The following is a 19138-nucleotide window of genomic DNA, read 5'->3' on the forward strand; positions in this document are numbered from 1 at the left end:
TTACGATCTAACGGGGTCTAGCGACGCCGCAGGCTGCGCTGGGCATTACACTGAGCAACCCACCCCACACACACACACACACACACAGACAGACGCACGCGCGCGCGCACACAGTTTGGGAAAGGAAAGGACGGAGGAGGTGTGACAGCCGCAGCATTCGGCTACTAGCGCCTTGGCTGAGCTAAATAACCCGAGTGTCTTTTGGTGGTCAATAAAACAGGTAACGTTATACAATCAAATGCAAAAGATGCAGAAGTTCAGTTGTATTGTCTGATAACGCCGTGCTATGCCCGTTGTCTAACGACGTTATTAACGTAGTGAAGCTAGCTAGCTAGCTATAATGTTACAACCAGGGCTGAGGCCTTCATGCTCCATTCAGGGCGCTGCCTATGTTAGCAGAGGGTTAGCTAGCTATAACGGCTAACTTTGAAAACAGTCCTTTTGCAGGACAGCAAGCTATACCGAGAAAATGCAAATAAGTCGAAATTGGATTACCGGTGCTTTTTGCTTGAGAATATTAATGACGAATGAGCAATGCTGCAGCATTGATATTTAGTGTGCTAACATTAACAGGCTGAAGTTAGCCCTTAGCACCAGTCAGCTTAGCTGCTAAGTTAACCTACAAACACATTGAGTACATAAACACAGTGGCGTGTTGAACTTTTAACATTAGAACACTGACCTCCCAGCACAATGCTTGGTGAATGTGTTGGCACAGTGAATTGAAAATGACATAGGCCTATTTCACACAGTTAAACTTGGGAATTTAATAAACTCTCTGGGGAAGTCATTGAATATATCTGTGAATTGTAAAATTGGGTCACTTGAATGAATCTGCAAGTTATTGCTATCTTGCTTGGCACGTTTTCATTGCAGCAAGCGTTGTTGTTATATATTTTTAATTGTCTTGTGTAGGTAATATTCAGGAGTCACTATTTTTGTTTTGGGGAAAACGTTACGCTTGAGCCTTAGCTAGGCCCCATGCAACTTGTCCCACTTTGAACTTTATAAAGAAATAAACCATTTCCACATCTCTATCTCCCTCTCATTCCCATATCTGCACTATCTTCTTGCTCTCCCCATGTATCTTCCTCTTCCTCTCTACAGCAGCCGTGCCACGCCGCGCCCCCACCCCCAGCGGCGCCGTCATGTGGCAGGAGGCCCGCAAACATGAGAAAAAGCTCCGTGGCATGATGGTAGACTACAAACGCCGCGGAGAGCGCCGGCGGGAGTACTACGAGAAGATCGTAAGATACATTTTTCCTCTAGCTCAGCCAAATGCACAGTGATGCTGAGCGATTACTGTGCTCACCGTTATTGAAGTCATACAGCAGTGGTCCTCAGGGTCCAGAGTACTGCTGGTTTTGATTCTGCCAGGTACTTTTGATTCTTGCTGTCTAATCAGGGTCTGATTTATACCTGGGACGACAGGTGAATACAGTAAACTATCTGGCAGAATGGAAAACCAGACACAATCAGTAAACAGTCAATTGAATGAGACACGATTTGAAAAATGCATCTCCTACTCTGACAAAATTATTGCTGATGTGACAGTAAAAGTAAACTTTAAAATGATATTCCAATTTGGAATTTCAGTTCAGTTCAATCCACCTTATTTTTGAATGACCCACTGTAAAATGATTATGGCTGCGAGGTCTGGTCTAGAACGTGACTGATTGTTGCAGCTGGTTAACGTTACTTGTTGACAGAGGCTCTACGGCGCTCGTACTCAGCGCATTTCCTCATCAAACTCCGATGCTGAAAAAAAGTTGCTTGTCGATCACAAAGAAATAACACTCGTTTGACGACTTATTTGAGGGTATGTAATAATGTTATCTATCACATCCACTAACCTGTTGCTCTTTGAACAACTTGGGATATTTATTGGCCAAGCTGGAAGTGATTTGCTCCCTTCGCCTGCAGCTTTGAAGCATTGTTTACAGACGGGCTATGTTGTGTCCATGTCAGCAACGTCACGGGGGGAGGCTAGGGGGCTGGGAGGATTACACCGGAAGAAGGACCCATATTTCATGTAAGGCATCATGGCCGCTAGAAATAAGGTGGATAATATGGAGACTTTTGTTTAAGAAATTATGTTATTGTTGATGGGATCAGCTCTCGTTTTTTGAAATTATGAATCGTTCATTTCAGGTACAAATATTTCTCTCAAATGGATGTATTTTGGATCAAAATGTGGATCAAAACCTTGACGTTATTTGTGAAGTATTTCTGTGTATCCTTACACGTGTCATGGTCTTCTCCCTTCCTCTCAACAGAAAAAAGATCCTGCTCAGTTTCTGCAGGTTCACGGCCGGGCCTACAAGATCAGTCTGGATCCTGCTGTGGCAATGGCTGCAGAGAGTCCAATCAACATGTGAGGAACTCTCTCTCTCTCTCTCTCTCTCTCTCTCTCGCTCTCTCACTCACTCACTCACTCACTCTCACACACACACAGACACACACACACGCACACACACACACACACGCACGCACACACACACACACACACACTCTCTCACTTACATAGACTTGCATGCAGTCCCTGGAGGCTTACCATAACCCAGGGGTGGGCAACTGTTTTTCATGGGGGGCCACATGAGAAACCCAGATTGTTGCCGGGGGCCGAACAAATATTGTCACGCCGTAACCCATGGATGGGCAACTTTGATGATAGAGAGGGCCACAAAAAAATGTCCTCGCTACCAGTTTTTGCTGAGGGCTGAACGGCGCCAGCGCGAAACATTTTGGGCATTTGAAGCCAGGTTTAGAGGAACTCATTTTAAATTAACAGTTGTGATGTCATTATTCAGTCTTAACCACCAATATTTGATCCTTTTCTCACTCACTCCTATGTCTCTCCCTCTTCAGTGCTTGAAATTAACTTTTTTGACCACCTGCCAATATGGCTGCTAGATTTTAAAGTTACCAGCCAATTCGAATTTCCACTAGCCGAAATGTTTTTCTTGAAATAAACCAGAATATGAGTGGGTTATTTTAAGCTTAAGTATCAGTAAGTGGCCCGGGATTCTCAAAGCCTGTGTTGAGGGTCACACAAGAACAAAAATGCACTCTTGAAGCTAAATAAATCCAAAACCAACAAGTTAATTATTAAAATTTCTACTTCAATGTAGAACAGTCATTTCTTACACATGAGATTACTTTTAGCCTTTTAGTCATAAATATTATTGAAATATATTCCATATTCCAGACTGAAATGCTATAACAGAAGAGTATTGGCCAGAATGACATGAACATTTGGACACTTATTCAGCGGGTATCTTGCATGTTGCGTTCAGGTGCACTGTAAAAAAAAAAAAAAAAAAAAAAAAAAATTTTTGCAATTCCATCGCGGGCCACACAGGGGGCGCCCGCGGGCCGCATACGGCCCGCGGGCCGTATGTTGCCCATGTATGCCATAACCACTACTTTGCTTGGAGGCTTACCATAACCCCCCTCTTCTTCTTCTTGTACAGTGATAATAGTTAGGGATGGGACCGATGCGATCCACTATCGGTATCGGGTGCCGATACTGACATAATTCACGAATCGGATCGGATCGTTTTTTTCTTTTCCGTGCAATTCCAGCACGGGCTGGCCGTAATTTGCCCATGTATAATAGTATCCTTCTTTGCCTTGTATATTTTCTTAATTTTGTCTGCTTTTTGCAAGGTATATTTAAAAAAAAATCTTTAATTGGCCAAATCTTTGCCTATACTGTATATTCAAGAAAAATATCGGTATTGGAATAATATTGGTATCGGCATCGGAAGTGAAAAAATGTGGATCGGTGCATCCCTAATAATAGTGAGATAATAGTGAGGACGGCACATGAAAAGTCACAATGAAACGCTATTAAGTGCAGTACTGAGTGCAGTTTCACTCTCAAATGACCATATATCAGCACATGAATAGAATCGCGAAACTTGTTTTTACTGAAGTGAATAGGCATTTCAGTTCTCAGCCCTGATATAGCCTACTCTGTGCTGCTTCTCTCTCAACAGTCAACACAACACATCATTTACTTGTTGAAATTACTAAAAACGAACAGCTACAAATCAAAGTTTACCACATGGGTCAAGAAATGTGGTGAAAACACAGCTCAGTATTAGGGATGGGCATTTTAAGCAATTTAAATACTCGAGTACTCTCCTATTATGAACGAGCACTCGAGTACTCGCGCGGGGGCGGTGGGGGTCTGTGTGATTACTATGGTAATGACGGAGCAGGGGTAATCTGCTGTGTGTGGGGCTGTTCACACATAACGTTTGCATTTTTGCATGGAGAAAGCGTTACCTGGAGCATGTGAGGAGAGGGACTGACTGACTGTGATATTAGGTGAGGTGACGCTAAGCTAACGTCTAAAGCCTACCTCAGACAGCATCTCCGATGGTTGGATGGATGGCATTAGCGCTTCGGAGCGGACAATATTGTTGTCAAACAAGCGAAGGCTCAATTCCAATACATGTCCATTGTCCAGTATCATCCATTTTACTTTATGATCACTGTTACACTAACGTAAATCCACGGATTACAAAGTCCGGTGTTCTGCCAAAAAGAGAAAACTGACCACTGACCAGTGTGATTAACGTTGCAGCTGCAGCTAAATAGTGATCACCATGAAACGATTGTCTCCCAAAAAGCGATTCTTTCTCCACATTTCTTGTGACTAACGTTATGGGAAACGACAGTGTAGTCAGTAAACTACTGCAAAGTTTTGAATGAGTTTTATCGGGCGTGCGCTATGAAGAAGCGTGCATCTTTCTACTTCGGGAGCATATCTTCAGCCACTATTTTCGGGATGAGCTGGAAAACTTCCGGTTAAAACTTTCAAAATAATGTTACTTAAACAAAAGTAAATAGCTTATTTATGCACGTTGGACGAGAAAAGGCTATTTCAACGAACGAAGCAGCAAACCTTGTATCAAAATACTCGTTGTGATGTTATATGGCGTGAAACTATGGCTGTAACGCATTACTCAAAATAAATAAGGTTACAACTTTTATTTTGAAATCAACAAAGCGGATGACGTACTTGTACATTCTGGCTGACTTGACGCCGGTGCAGTTCATGCTGCCAGATCCACATAACGATGCATGCGTAGATTTAGACCATTTTAAAGGGGTGGGGAGTGGGGCGAGTACCCGAACAGAGGAAACGTTACTCGAGTACTGACGTTATGAACGAGTACTCGAGTACCCGAGTACTCTCGCCCATCCCTACTCAGTATACTTACTTCTTGATTCAATTTCGATCCCTGCAAAGCGCAGCGCTCCCCGGGAGCTGTGGAGGTACGCGCTGTGCGGTTGCGGAGGGCGTGCCCAGCGCATTGACGTCATTTTTGGTTTGCGCTCCTCCCCCGCGCCTGGCTCGGCGCAGTGACCATAAAACAAGCTTTACAAAAACGAGTCTAGATGCAGCTATGTGTGAAAAACAAAAAACAAAAGAATCATATTGCTACATACCAGTCCCACATATTCATGCAATGTGGTCTCTAACCTGCACCATGTTCTTTAAGTAAAATCACACATACCAGCCACACAGTACTGTTTACTGATCAGTTTGTACCTCTTTCTCTTGTCATAAGGATGCCATGGCAGGGAGATGCCAACAACATGATTGACAGGTTTGACGTAAGAGCTCACCTGGACTACATCCCCACCTACACCCCTCCACTGCTCAGCACTGTGTAAGTCTTACACAGATACTGTACCTAGAGTCACACTTTCAACTAGACACTGTATGAATACAATTTGACTTTTTTTTCTTGTGCTCTGATTGTGGATCAGTCACAGGTCGAAGTGTAATCAGCTGTTGATTACACGCTGTTGTTCCTGTGTGTAAACATAAAAAGTTGTAGTGGAGATAATTTAGCAGTACATTGCTTGAGAGGTGTCATTTAATTTCTTCTGCTTCAAAGTCTGACACTAGGCTAAGCTAGAAGCCAAAAATGCTCAGTTCACATGAGAATCAAGTATTCAGCGAAGCCATGAACCTAGAAAACAACCTTTTATACTTTTTGTCTTACTCAGCTCCCCAGAGCAGGAGTCGGAGGAAAGGAAATGCAATTACGAGCGCTACAGAGGCTTAGTGCAAAATGACTTTGCTAACAGTGAGTATCTATCCAACAATGGCTGATATTTCTTTTCAAGAGTAATTTAAATCTCAATTCATTTTCAGAAGCTACAGTGACAGTGAAATAAGAAAAACACTGATAAGCCCTGTGTTATGCTTCTGCCCTGTTCATCTTTGCAATCCTCTGTATTTCTCCTTATTGTGACTTTAACAGCCTGTCTCTCTTACTGTAGCTCTCCCCGAGTGGGTCTATTTTGAAGGTCTGTTTTTCCATTAAACTCCCTGTTGTCCCGCTGCAGTCTCCGAGGAGCAGTGTTTATACCAGATCTACCTGGATGAGCTCTACGGTGGCCTGCCGAGACCAAATGAGGACGAGAAGAAAAAGTACAAAAAATTCTTCCATGGGTTCCTTGTTGTGGGTTTGCTCACATGCATATAGCCACGGTATTGATAAGCCGTCCTTTGTTTGTGCAGACTGGCAGAGAAGAAGGCCACCATTGGTTACACCTATGAAGACAGCACTGTGACCGAGCCAGAAGCCCTGTCGGATAAAGAGGAAGACAATTCTGAGAACAGCGAATCAGAAGAGGACGAGGGCATCCCAGATATCGGTTAGGAGATGGGTTTGTTACTAATTAGGTTTTGCACAGTATGCAGAGACCAACTGAGGTGAAATTAACCCCTGATGTTAAGTAGCATCAAACAATTGGTTAAAGAAGGGGGTGCCGAGGAAAAGTGCACCAAAGAAAAGTAATATTCTTTCTTTCTCCCGTGTAGACTTTCATCAGTTCTAAAGAAATGGCAACACAACTGGCCGAATACAGTATATGTGCAAATAGTCTATCCAATTAAGTCAGGGAAACAACTTGATGGGGTTTTTCCTATTTTTGCTCAGTTTGCACGTTTCTCTTGTTTTTCCAGTTCTGGTTTTATTTTGAATGTAATTTTTTAAACTTAGACACCTGCTACCAGCTGGTTACTAACAAGTACCCGCTATGTACTTCAGCGCTGTCTCAATGCAAAGGAGTTGTCAAACATGTGCTGCCGTGATGATTAAATTTGCATGGATACGATTAAGTGTTTTCTGTTTACAAAATGTACATTGTGTATGTATGTATAGATGTGGAGGTGGATGTTGATGAGCTCAACCAGGAGCAGGAGTTGGATCTGAACAAAATGGCAACCCCATATGGAATGGCTGAAGGAGACTTTGTAAGGTAAAATCTCACTGAGTTTATTAAAAGGTCCCCTGCTTGTCAAAGAAGGGAGTAAAAACATGCATCAAAGAATAAGAAAGAAAAATCCAGCACGCATGAACTCTGTCATGTCATTACAATTGTCTTGCTGCGAAAAGATTAATATAGTTTCACCCCAAAAATGGAGGAATATAGTATTCAAAATTTATTTCTAAAGTCCTTGTAATGGAAGGGATGAAACTGGGTAAGCTATTGGCTTAGCAGCAGTCTAAAGAAATGGTAGGTTTTGTTAAATTTGCATACACCAACTGCAAAAACAGCTTTGAGCCTTGAGCTTTGAGTATTTGGTTTTAAAACATTTGTCCCCAAAGAAAAGATTAAGACACTACCGCTGTGTAGTGCTCAAAACGGTACTCAAAAGCTTTCAATGTTTTTCAATTTTTATTAGCAGTTAAAAAATAGCACCTTAAAAAAAATGCTACTTTACACGATTAATATTCTTGTTATCACACTGTTAATATATGACCTGTTTAACAGGATGTTGAGGAAAGACAAGGATGAAGTGGAGGCCATCAAACATGCCAAGGCTCTGGAGGCAGAAAAGGCCATGTACTCTGTAAGAGAATAGAACCTTTGAAGTCCGGTGTGTGCGGGCATGTGCTTGTCTTTACTGTGCTGCCGCTTGTTACTTAAAGCAATGTGTTGCATCATCTCAGGGCCGCCGTTCTCGCAGACAAAGGAGAGAGTTCCGAGAGAAGAGACTGAAAGGTAGACAGATCAGCCCACCCAGGTAACTTCATGTTGTCCTTTTAGGTTTTGTCACATGTCAACAGTCCACTGATATTTGGGGGCTTTAAAATATAAGAGTATCATAACATATCTCCTCACCATCCTATGTTCTAGCTATGCCAGAAGAGACAGCCCAACATACGACCCTTACAAACGGTAAGTTAGCCCACTGTTTCTTACTCTATTTTCCTTGTTAATTCCCTCTGCTGTCAACCCATACAGTATATGTATTGGAACTCTTTCACTATTTGCTCGGTCAGTAACATGGGTGGTCTTCTCGTCTCTCTCAGACCGGAGTCAGAATCTAGTTCCGAGTCCCGGTCCAGGTCCCGGACTCCTGGTCCGGAGAAGATCACCTTCATCACGAGCTTCGGAGGCAGCGATGACGAGGCTGTCGCAGCAGCGCAGGCAGCAGCGGTGGCGGCAGCAGCGGCTGCTCCTCACTCTGGCTTAACCCCCTCCAACTCGCAGCACCCTGCAGGTCATAGCAGGGGCTCCCGGTCGGTAACTTTCCCCTTCCTGGCTTTTCATTGGTTGTGTTCTCCTTGCAGTCATTTTGTTGTCCATTGACATGACCACAGCTGTTGAGGTAGAAAGAATACTGATTGTTTTTTTTTGGTAGCCTGGTAGGTGAGATGGAGTACTTTTTTCTTTTTCTTTTTTTATGTGAACAATTGATCATATGATTCACTTTTATAGTGTAGTCTCAGATGAATTGTCAGTGCATGATGTCAGTCTCAAGGACCAAATCTGATCAATTTAGCATGTGTTGAACAAAATGTAATGTGTGATGATGAGGTATTTGTATGCTTTCACACACATTTACTACTTTAATTATTGTGCATGTCAAAACAACAGGACTGCATAATTATATGCAAAGCACTGAAATGAAATTTAAATATTTGATCATTTAAAGTCAACAGAAAATAAGATTACCAAAACCAAGAAATCAGTAGTGTTGTTAGCGTTTTAGCGACAGGGTAGGCGCTGTGTCAGTGTTGATACTGAAACTCTGTGTCTCTGTTTGTCCAGGAGACGAAGGTCTTCATCCAGTCGCTCTCCTTCCTCCTCCTCCCGCTCCTCATCTCGTTCCTCCTCTCGCTCTTCCTCGCGCTCACGCCGCACCCGGCGGGCTCGCGGGGGGAGGGATGGACGCCGTTCCCACTCCCGCTCAAGGCGGCGTTCCAGCTCTCGGTCCCGGGGGAGAGGAGGGAACGGAGGGGCGGGATCCTGGAGGAGACGTGACCGGACGCCATCTCGTTCCAACGATCGAGACAGAGAACGAGAAAGGGACAGAGACAGGGACAGGAGACGCCACACGGCACGCAGACGGACGAGGTAAGGCTGGTCGATATTACCTGACAGTGCTGGAGTTGATGTTTTATAATGCACATGGCAATGAGCTCAGCACACACACGTTTTCCCCCAGGTCCCGTTCCAGCTCACGGCAGGGGGGCGGTTCGAGAAAAGGGGGGCGGAACTCTGGAGGCCATCGGCGGGGGGATAGCAGCAGCCCCACTCCCTCTCAGTCTCCCAGTCACCCCAATCACAGTCCCTCCCCTGCTCACAGAGGGCCCCCGCCCTCTACCACTGCCCTCTCTGACAAGCTAAGAAAGTAAGAAGACACTGCACAGCTACACAAACACATTTGGGGACCTAAGCAATTACCTTGTGACACCTCAAGGCTCGGGATGCACTGATCACAATTGGCAAATGACTCAAACAGACTGGCTCTGATATCCCTTGGTTGGAGCATGCGACCACTCTTGTGTGTGGTCACCTGGTGTGGGTAGTGTTATCACTAAATCACTGTCTGTGGGGCACTTTACACGAGGACGGTTTCCTATGGAAACGGGGAATTATTGTATCGTTAGTGCCTCCCGTTAAGACGGCGACGGCGAATTCGCGCTTAGGAAACGACACATTTTAGAACCACCCTCCAGAGTGAAATTGTTAGAGACGCTTCCCGCTGAGCGCTCCATGTAATCGCTTTGGAACGGCACATTTCAGAAACTCTGACGACGTGCTTACAGGCGACACACACGCCATAGCCATGCGCGAGTTGACAACCAAATACAACGTCAGTATCAATGAAGTTTGGCAACACTCAGAATTAAGCTACACTGCGGCCAACTTCAGTTACATGTTCATAGCGTTACTGCTGCGAGGAGCCGATGGCTGTACCCGGTCGGCATTTAACGTTATAGTTACAAAGCAGTCGACAGTGTTTTCTCACTGCCAGTAGCAGTAGGGTGACAGATCACAGTCAGCGCTCCCGGTCCTCGCTGCTCGTTAAAGATTTCCAATAGGCGTTATTCTGATAAACTGGTCACATATATGTTACATTCTCACCCGACAAATATTAAAACTTTAACAGTTTGGGGGGTTTTTTTAGCTTGAAAAAAGCTTTTTGGCAAGTCTAAATGACTGCGGAAAGTGTACTCTACTTCCGCATTTAAAGCGAAATTACGTCATGCAGTAAGCATCCTTGTATGGGCAAAGAATAAGGTGATCACACTGCCACCTAGCGACCGTGGTATGTACATTACGGCGTTTTAAAAATTCAACAGCGCTCATGTAAACAGGGAGAAGGTGTGAAGGAAAAGGTGTGAAGGAAACGCTATTGTGTCGTTTCTTTCAGAAACTGTCCTCGTGTAAAGGGCCCCTGTGTGTGTGTGTGTGGGGGGGGGGGGCATGTCAGCTGCTGGGTGTGTGGGTGTCACCTGCTGGCTGTTGTCGGTAGTGCTGTCTCTGTATGTGCCGTGGGGTAGTGGTATCATTAATTGCACTAATTTCACAATGATTACATTATGTTGGTTGAAATGGTCAATTTAAAAGATAGCATTTTTCCACCATGATTCTGTTTTAGTTGCATTACATTTATTGATGTTGCACAGTGAAGAATAGGCCTAAATAACAGATTATTGATTAGGCCTTAATCATGAACATCCTTAATAGTGACTACTGGACAATCTGAACAAGTCTAGGCCAACTTTAGGCTGCTAGACTTGTCACAGCGGCTCTGCTCCAGTAAGGTTTCCTGCACCAATCCTGTTGCAATTTATCACAAATTATGTGCTTGTTGGGCACAGTGCAGAGAGACTTCAGCATTTCATTAGAGGATGTTTAATTTGTATTAATTTGCTTTTCATTGTTAAACTGACAGATATGAATTTCTGATGTGGTTTTATGAATTTCATAGCCTCTGATTAGAAGCAGGTTACTGTGTAGGACTGAAGGCACAGCTTATGTTGCCTCAATGAAAGTCTTGTTCGTGCATTATCGGTGGCAAGAGGTGAGTAATCACCTCAGTCGTCAGGCACATTACAACTATATACTAACTATTTTTGGATAAAGATAATGATTTATTTACATTATGTTTAGCCCAGCATTGTCAAGCAGCCTAAAAACAATCTGTTAAGGACAGTGCTATATTGAAATTTGACTTGTATATAATGTGCCGTTGTAAGTCAGGGTTCTGCCAAGCTGCTCGAAGTGCTCGGATTTTGAGAAGTCCTGAAATACCTTGAAAATAGCCCCTTTTTTAAACAAGGTCCTTAAAAGTCCTTGAATTTTACATAAACCACATAATGCTGTCTGTCAGTGACTGTCACCTCTAATATTTTGACCAAAGTTGGTATTAAAAAGACAAAAGGCGCTTACTGAGGTATGAGCATCTGTTCAAAGTCAAAGCAATCTGTAGACAAATATTATCCCGTCCCATTCACAAGATTGATAGAATTAACTTGTTAAAGACAAACTGTAATATAATGCAAATTTTATGCTAAATTTATATTTGAAAATTAATTATTTGATTTGCGTGAAGTCCTTGAAAATGAAAGAAATAGTGCCTGAAAACGTGCTTGAAAGTCCTTGAGTTTTGTTTTATAATGTCTGTATGAACCCTGGTATAATGTCTGGGTAAAGTCATCATTTTAATCAGATTTATATTTCTGTCTGTCTGTCTCTCCCCTCCCTCTCTCTCCAGGCCTGATACTCCGGGCGGTAAAGAGACGGGAGCTGCCAAAGTCAGTAAGAATTTGATCTAGCTGGTTTCTTGCTAAAGGCACGCCTCCCTCATCCCTGACAGGCTGACATGGTTGTCCACCAGAGTGGGATGTAGAAGCCATTGTTGCCCACAGAGAATGAAATTGATGTGATTTTTTTTCTTGTTTCCCCCCCTCAAAAGTGGATATATATGGCCGTCAAAGCCCACCATCAATTTTGAAATTGCCATTGCACTATTCTCCATCTTCTCAGTGTTTTATCGAGAAGGTTTTGTGAACTTGACAACACTGACCAATGACTGACCTCATTATGCTCCCCCATCTCTGTGGAATGCTGCTAGTGTGGACTGATAATTTAAGAGCCTCATTGAAGCCATTAACTATCTTTAGTGTGTGTGTGTGTGTAAGAGTGCGTGTGTGTGTGTGTGTAAGAGTGCTTTCTCTTTATATCTGTTTATAGTCTCATAACCTGGAGTGTGTCTCCTATCCAGGCCTCTGCCAGCTCTCTTAGGATGTCTTCTCATAATCAGTACTGGCTAAATGATCATTTAATAGTGAAGGCAGCCATTTAATAGAGGTAGCTGCTCTGTTGAAAGCTGGGACTTGTGCTCTGGACGGCCATAGCTGGGCTTGTCTGAACAGGCAGCAGAGCCTCGTCTACCTGGAACAGCACACACTGGCTCTTGAAAGGAAATGTTTTAACGTCCCAGATACCCTGATGAAGAACACAGTGACATGCATTTCTGCCCCCCGGCTAACGTTCTGGACCGTTTCCTGTCCTGAGCATGATTTTCTTCTAACTGCGTCTGGAAGAGCAGAAGCGATTTGAATATTATACAAATGGGCCGAAGGCTGTAATTCAGTCTGTCTTTTCACGCGTACCTGTGCGCCGTTTTGATGTGCAGTTATTCCTGCCTGGCCAGGTGTAAACGGCCCAGTGATGGGTGTGGCTGTGACAAAACGCCACTGGCCATTTCTAAGTTTTCTGAACTCGGTGGACCTGAACTTGCTCCCGTTTAGTTCTGAGACCTTTCCCACCTCTTCAACCGTCGTCCTCCCTGAACTCCTCTGACAGCTCTCCTACATTTAAATATATTGGACACATGGAAAACGGCCAGGTTCATGTAACCGGATCCTGTCCTGCTTCTAAACTATCCTACAGCAGCTGCAGGCAACTCCAGTGTGCACAGAGTTCACCTCTGTTCATTGTGTGTCCTCTCTCTGTCTCACACACACACACACACACACACACACATATAGCCTGTTCAGCCAGTAAGATTCCAATGCAGTGTATGTTGAAAGACAAACATTACATGCATTGTATGTATCTGACGCTTTTCCACCTGCTGATGGACATCAACGACGGTAGTACATCATTAACGGTTTACCTGCACAGTCTCTGTGAGGACAAACCCTCTCCGTGTTTGGCCGTGTGACGGTGAGGACACAGACACGCCCTCTCCGTGTTTGGCCGTGTGACGGTGAGGACACAGACACGCCCTCTCCGTCTTTGGCGGTGTGACGGTGTACTAATACAATACAATGTGTCACCTACAGCCCAAGATGACCCCGCAGGAGAAGCTGAAGATACGCATGCAGAAAGCTCTCAACAAGCAGTGTGAGTAACAGAGAACACGCAGACCTGCACACTCATTTAGAAATGCACATACTCTACATACACACCTCAAAGCTTGTGGACAAGTTGTGGTTATTTTCACCCCGTACAAAGTACGGGGAGGCGGGTTACAGCGGCTTATTCACCTTATGTAGCCACGCCCATTTGACCCGGTTGTGTGGTCGTATGACGACTTCCGTCAAAAAAAAAGAAAATGGCTGGCTGCTCATCTAACTCTAAATTAACTAATAATTTAGCCAATTGTATGTAACATACCAAATAAAAGCAAACGGCAATGTCTAAGAATGCAACGCCATGTAACTGGCTCGTTAAGTCTCGCATTCCAGGGAATTACGTTAACGTCTGCGGGTCTTATAGACGTAAATGGCTCGCGCTGCGCTCGGAGGAGAGAAAACTATCTGAAGCTTTCTTTGTTGGAGTCCAGGTATGTTTTACAAGAAAGTGCTCGTCATTGTCGACGATAACATTATCTGACCTGGCTAACAGTGGATACTTGCTTGCTTGCTGTGTACCGAGCTCAATGTAGGCTACATTATTTGTTTTACCCCCTGCACTGTCCGCTCCAAAAACAACTCTCTTCTTCATGACGTTCTTTCATATTTCATGCCGTGACCGCAGGAAGTGTTAACACGACCCGGAAGAATTTGGCCCACCTCGCGTCTGAACATAAGGTGAATAAGATTTGATGTTTACTTTTTCCTCTTTCTCATCATCCCCCCCCATATTCCCCCATTCTCCCATTCTACAGCCAAGGCGGATAAGAAAGCAGCCCAGGTGAAGGTCCAACAGCAGGAAAACAAGCGACAGGTGTGTGTGTCTGTCTGTCTGTCTGTCTGTCTGTGTTGCTGTCTGTCTGTGCATGTGCCAGGGTTAGGCAGAGACTGTCTGCTGTTGAGGAAATCTGCACTCTGCTCTAGTTTGGAGCGTCCAGCTGTACAGCTTCTTTACTGCACACGTGTGAGTCAACATACCGATTCAGAGCATGCCATTCTCTAACAACACAGTGCAGCAGAATGTATACTGTGAAACAAACAAGTGCCTGGCCACTTATATACTGTAGCTGAGAATGTAAGGGAGACCGGTACACAAACTACAAAAAAAAAACAGCTAAGATGTGTAAGTCTATAATTGGCTGGTTCTGGTCAGTCAGTCCTGCAACAAAGATAAGATGAAGGTAAGATGACACAAAGGTCAAGGATTGTCAAACGGGACAAGACTATGATGGGCAGCAGCGTAAGATGAGAACAAAACAATAACAGTCATGCTTATGCAAATTATTAAAGTGATAGAGCAAATCATTAGGGGTAAGAAATACTTGAATAAGAAATGGTTATTCTCTTGACAGCATGCTATACATCTTCTCATTGCTGTGTTTATTTGACAGGAGCGAGAGGGAGAACTACGAGCCATGGCACGCAAGATACGCATGAAGTAAGACTACAGTATATACTTTCACTGAACACTTTATTAGGAGCACCTGTACACCTGCTCATTCATGCAATTATCCAAGCATGTGGCTGCAGTGCATATGATCATGTAGATACAGGTCAGCAGCTTCAGGTAATGTTCACATCAAACATCTGAATGGGGAAAAGTCATGGTTGTTGGTGCCCGACGGGCTGGTGTGATTTTTTTGTGTGTGTGAGTATTTCTGAAACTGCTGATCTCACAACAGGTTCTCAAATGGGGGTCCGTGGCACTTTGCAAGGGGGTCCGCGAAAAGTTTTCAGGAAAATGGAAATAATTTTTTTTTTGTTGTTGCAAAAGCTTCATAGTTCAACGAAAATATTGTATGCTTTAAATCTAAAATGGTTCATGGATTCTATTCTAATCTAACAAACCTATACATTTAAAAGTCAAGCACATTACGGTGGAAACAATTAAGCTTAGCCCAAAATCACAAATCAGAATGAGGGGGTCCCCGGTATATTTTCTCTCTTGTAAGGGGTCCTTGGCTGAAAAACATTTGAGAACCTCTGCTCTAGAGTTTGCACAGAATGGTGTGAAAAATAAAGAGCATCCTGGTGGCGGCAGTTCTGTGGATGGAAAATGCCTTGTTGATGAAAGAGGTCAGAGGAGAATGGCCAGACTGGTTCAAGCTGACAGAAGGCTTCAGGAACTCAGAACCTCTTTACAACTTTGGTCAGCAGAAAAGCATCTTGGAATGCAACACGTCCAACCTGGAGGCGGATGTCACTTTGGTAGCCGGTTGACATTGAGCTGAAAGTACCCAGTATAAGGTGTTCCTAATAAAGGTGCTCAGTATGTGTGTGTTGCCATTGTCTGACCTAAGTGCTCTGTGTTTAGGGAGCGAGAGCGACGTGAGAAAGAGAGAGATGAGTGGGAAAGACAATATGGCCGGCAGAGCCACTCGCCCTCTCCATCTCCATCCAAATACGGTAAGACGAGTTTAGAAGCTTTGTCCATAAGCAGGATCCGACACATTATTTGGTCAGATTAAGTTGCGGTGTCTGTTGTGCAATCTTAAACAAATGAGAAACCGAAATGATTGAATATGCCAAGCCTCTGTCAGAATCGTGGGCCTCTCTGGCTGTTCTGACATTTCTCTGGCATGCTATTGTGTTGATCATGGCTCTCTGTGTCCTCTGTCCCTCAGGCCGAGACTACAGCTCATCCAGAAGGTATGTGAGAAACCACAGGAATCCCCAGGGCTCCGATAAAGCAATGATTGAATGATTGGTTTTCACATGCGGCGCAGGCCGTGAGCATTAATCTCAGAGATTCGTCACATTGGCTTTTTAATCTCTATACTATGCTCTTTGTCTTGCTCTCACACACACATGCTGCCATTCACAGTCTCTTAACTGCAGACACGTTTTCTTGACTTCAAGTATGGCTGTCAGATGTTTCTCCTGGCGAAGTGTAGTAGAGTAACGACAGTGTGTATCCTGCAGGTTCAGTAAGACATGGGATAGTTATATGCGTTCATTATGCTAGAGGTGGGGACCCGAGTCACATGACTTGGATTCAAGTCAATTTGAATGGCTTGAGACTTCTTTTATTTATTTTTATATAACAGTATGCAAACAAGACAAACAAGCTCAGACACAGAAAAAGAATAAAAGATAGAGAAAAAACAAAATACATCATCGACAATGACATTCACCATTATAACATGGTGCTATCAGCCGCATAAGGTGCCTATGTGCTTGCAAGAGACTGTGCATGGGATCCCGCACAAGGGGCCCATGAGGCAATGGCTTGAGACTTGACTTGGACTTGCACTTTGATGACTTGATAGGGTTTAATTATAAAGTCTTGACAAAAGATTGTGTGTTTGTGTAACTTACTGAGATTGAACGTTATGAGATGTGTTCCAACCACAAAAATGCCCCGAGAATCTCACAATGCCCCTAAAACCATGATCAAGGGGCAAAGATTGCTACCAAGATTTTGATCATTTTATTTTCATTCACTTTCCATTTCAATCTCTAACACACACTCAGCACCTGCAAGCTGGTTTCCAGAAGAAGGTGACGAAGAACACACTCAAACACACAGTGCTGTTGTTCACACTACGCTTTAGCTATTTATGCAGGAATTACTATTTTTTTTAAGTGCCCCCAAAATGTTGTAAATGCCCCAATTTGTATAAAGTGGAGGCAGAAGTTGCACCCAAAATATTTTTTAAATTTCCTACACTGGTTCCAACAGACAGCTGAATTTACTCCCCCCCCTCCAAAGTTGTGTAGAGATTGAATTTATTAAAGTTGAAACTGATTGATTGATGGATTGATTCAAGTGTCATGCACTCCAGGTGCCCAACCCTCATGGGTTAACGACACATAAAATACAACAATAAAGGTCCTTACACATCGGGAGCGTTTTTTTCGTGCGATTAATTCGCACGTCAATAATATTTTCCGAACTTATATCAGTCAATGCAACTGTGCATACCAATGGCGAAGTTTCGCTGAGCATTATTGCGGTGTTTATTTTTTCAAACCACGGTAGATTTTTCAGAAATTCGCTTCCGACGCGTACACATCTGTGGCTGTGATTGACAGGGGGGTCAAAACTCGCATCGCAATTTCGTGCCGTATATTCGCATCGCTCTTGATGTGTAAGGACCTTAAAACATAGCAAAAATTGTACATTTAAAATAACACAAGTCAGCATACTACTCGGACAGCAATATAGATCAATACATCCATTTCTAAACAAAAGGTTCTGTCTTTGCTCCCATGCCTGACAAAGACAATTTGCTGTGAGGAAGGTACATTCTTTTTTTTATTTTTTACTGATTATAGAAATAACAATTTTGATACCCCTGCCAAATTTGTATCCTGTTAAAACAATATTGCATTGAAAAGTCCTAGATATTTATTTTTCTTTAAGGTATTAAATTGATACTAGACTCTTGATTTCTCATTTTAGACTTGCAATTTGACATTAATGAAGTGGACTTTAGTTTTAGACTTGGGTCTTGACTTGAGACTGACTTGGGATTGGAGCAGGCTTGACTTGACACCTCTGCTTTAACCCCTTACTCCTTGATACTCTCACACTTGTCCTTTTCAAACAGCGTTTCTCTTGCTCTGTCCAGGAGGTCCCGGTCCCGGTCCAGGAGCCCGTACTACCGATACTAACCTGACCAGTGAAAAACATGGATCCATCGTGGAGTCCTTGCCGCCATCATTAGCACACACACACACACACACACACACTGTCCAACAACATAGATATTTAAATGAAAAAAACTCGACATGGACTGACTACGGTAGTTACTAAATCATTTTACATACTACCTGGAAATCTAAATGTATATTATGTAGATCTGTGTCTGCACATGAGATATCACATTGTGATTGCGATACTTTATTTCAAAAATCAATTCAACAAAGCTGAGAAGTTCTGTTCATGTTTTCCCCACTCATGTGAAACTGCGGTACTTCATAGGTTTCTGGTTTCTACATGTCTGCATTCTGCTTTTCACCAACGGATCCAAAACAGTTCTTAGTGCAGACTCGTCTAGAGACATTTGACCCGTTTGTATTTCAAAGTGTATGATACTTGGCACCAATTTATCTGCATCTTCCTCTGATGCCCTCCTCCCTGTTTACTTTTTTCTTTGACAAGAAATGTGTGCACTGCCGCCTGTTTCCATCAAATCACATTAATTGATGTACAGACTTTTTACACATCCATTTGAAATTAGGAAAACTGATTAATTCTAAAATCATTGAATGCTTACATTTGCCTTTTTTTAAATATACATTCTCTGCTCACTGGTAAAACTGGTAAAATGCAGCAACTATTTTTTTTCACAAGTATGTCTAATCTTTAATTCAGAATTCAAAATAAAATGGGCATTGGATTGATTTGTTTGATATTTTTTGTAATTGAATTGCACTTTATGCATGCGAGTGTGAGTAGGTGCGCTCAGCTTAACACAGTCTTGTAGTGAAATGCTGAC

General features: G+C 43.2%; 1 protein-coding gene across 3 annotated transcripts; it reads left to right on the top strand.

Moving 5' to 3' along the window:
• The first annotated feature begins 114 nt into the window (after positions 1 to 114).
• Positions 115 to 19032, top strand: clasrp (CLK4-associating serine/arginine rich protein). 3 transcript variants are annotated; one of them, XM_083636895.1, is made up of 21 exons: positions 115 to 220; positions 1108 to 1247; positions 2277 to 2374; positions 5586 to 5687; positions 6031 to 6110; positions 6373 to 6457; positions 6548 to 6684; positions 7194 to 7290; positions 7807 to 7885; positions 7986 to 8059; positions 8173 to 8214; positions 8349 to 8558; positions 9091 to 9396; positions 9488 to 9673; positions 12047 to 12086; positions 13623 to 13683; positions 14450 to 14508; positions 15086 to 15132; positions 16009 to 16100; positions 16319 to 16343; positions 18248 to 19032. In XM_083636895.1, exons 2-21 carry the CDS (start codon positions 1149 to 1151, stop codon positions 18309 to 18311), a joined length of 1983 nt encoding a protein of 660 aa, XP_083493021.1. In that variant the 5' UTR covers positions 115 to 220; positions 1108 to 1148; the 3' UTR covers positions 18312 to 19032. The 3 variants fall into 3 exon arrangements, 2 of the variants coding, with proteins under 2 accessions (XP_083493021.1, XP_083493022.1); XM_083636896.1 differs by having other exon boundaries at positions 18269 to 19032; XR_014552702.1 differs by lacking the exons at positions 16319 to 16343; positions 18248 to 19032 and having other exon boundaries at positions 12047 to 12090; positions 16009 to 16097.
• The last annotated feature ends 106 nt before the right edge of the window (positions 19033 to 19138 follow it).

The sequence above is a fragment of the Poromitra crassiceps genome (genome assembly GCF_964638095.1).
Source record: "Poromitra crassiceps genome assembly, chromosome: 5".
In the NCBI taxonomy this organism is placed as follows: domain Eukaryota; kingdom Metazoa; phylum Chordata; class Actinopteri; order Beryciformes; family Melamphaidae; genus Poromitra; species Poromitra crassiceps.

Excerpts from the sequence above, each read along its gene's own strand:
- clasrp (XM_083636895.1), top strand. The coding sequence starts at position 1,149 with ATGTGGCAGGAGGCCCGCAAACATGAGAAAAAGCTCCGTGGCATGATG. Across the intron at positions 7,291-7,806 it reads GCTGAAGGAGACTTTGTAAG|GATGTTGAGGAAAGACAAGG; the intron begins GTAAAATCTCAC and ends CCTGTTTAACAG. Across the intron at positions 16,344-18,247 it reads GACTACAGCTCATCCAGAAG|CGTTTCTCTTGCTCTGTCCA; the intron begins GTATGTGAGAAA and ends CTTTTCAAACAG.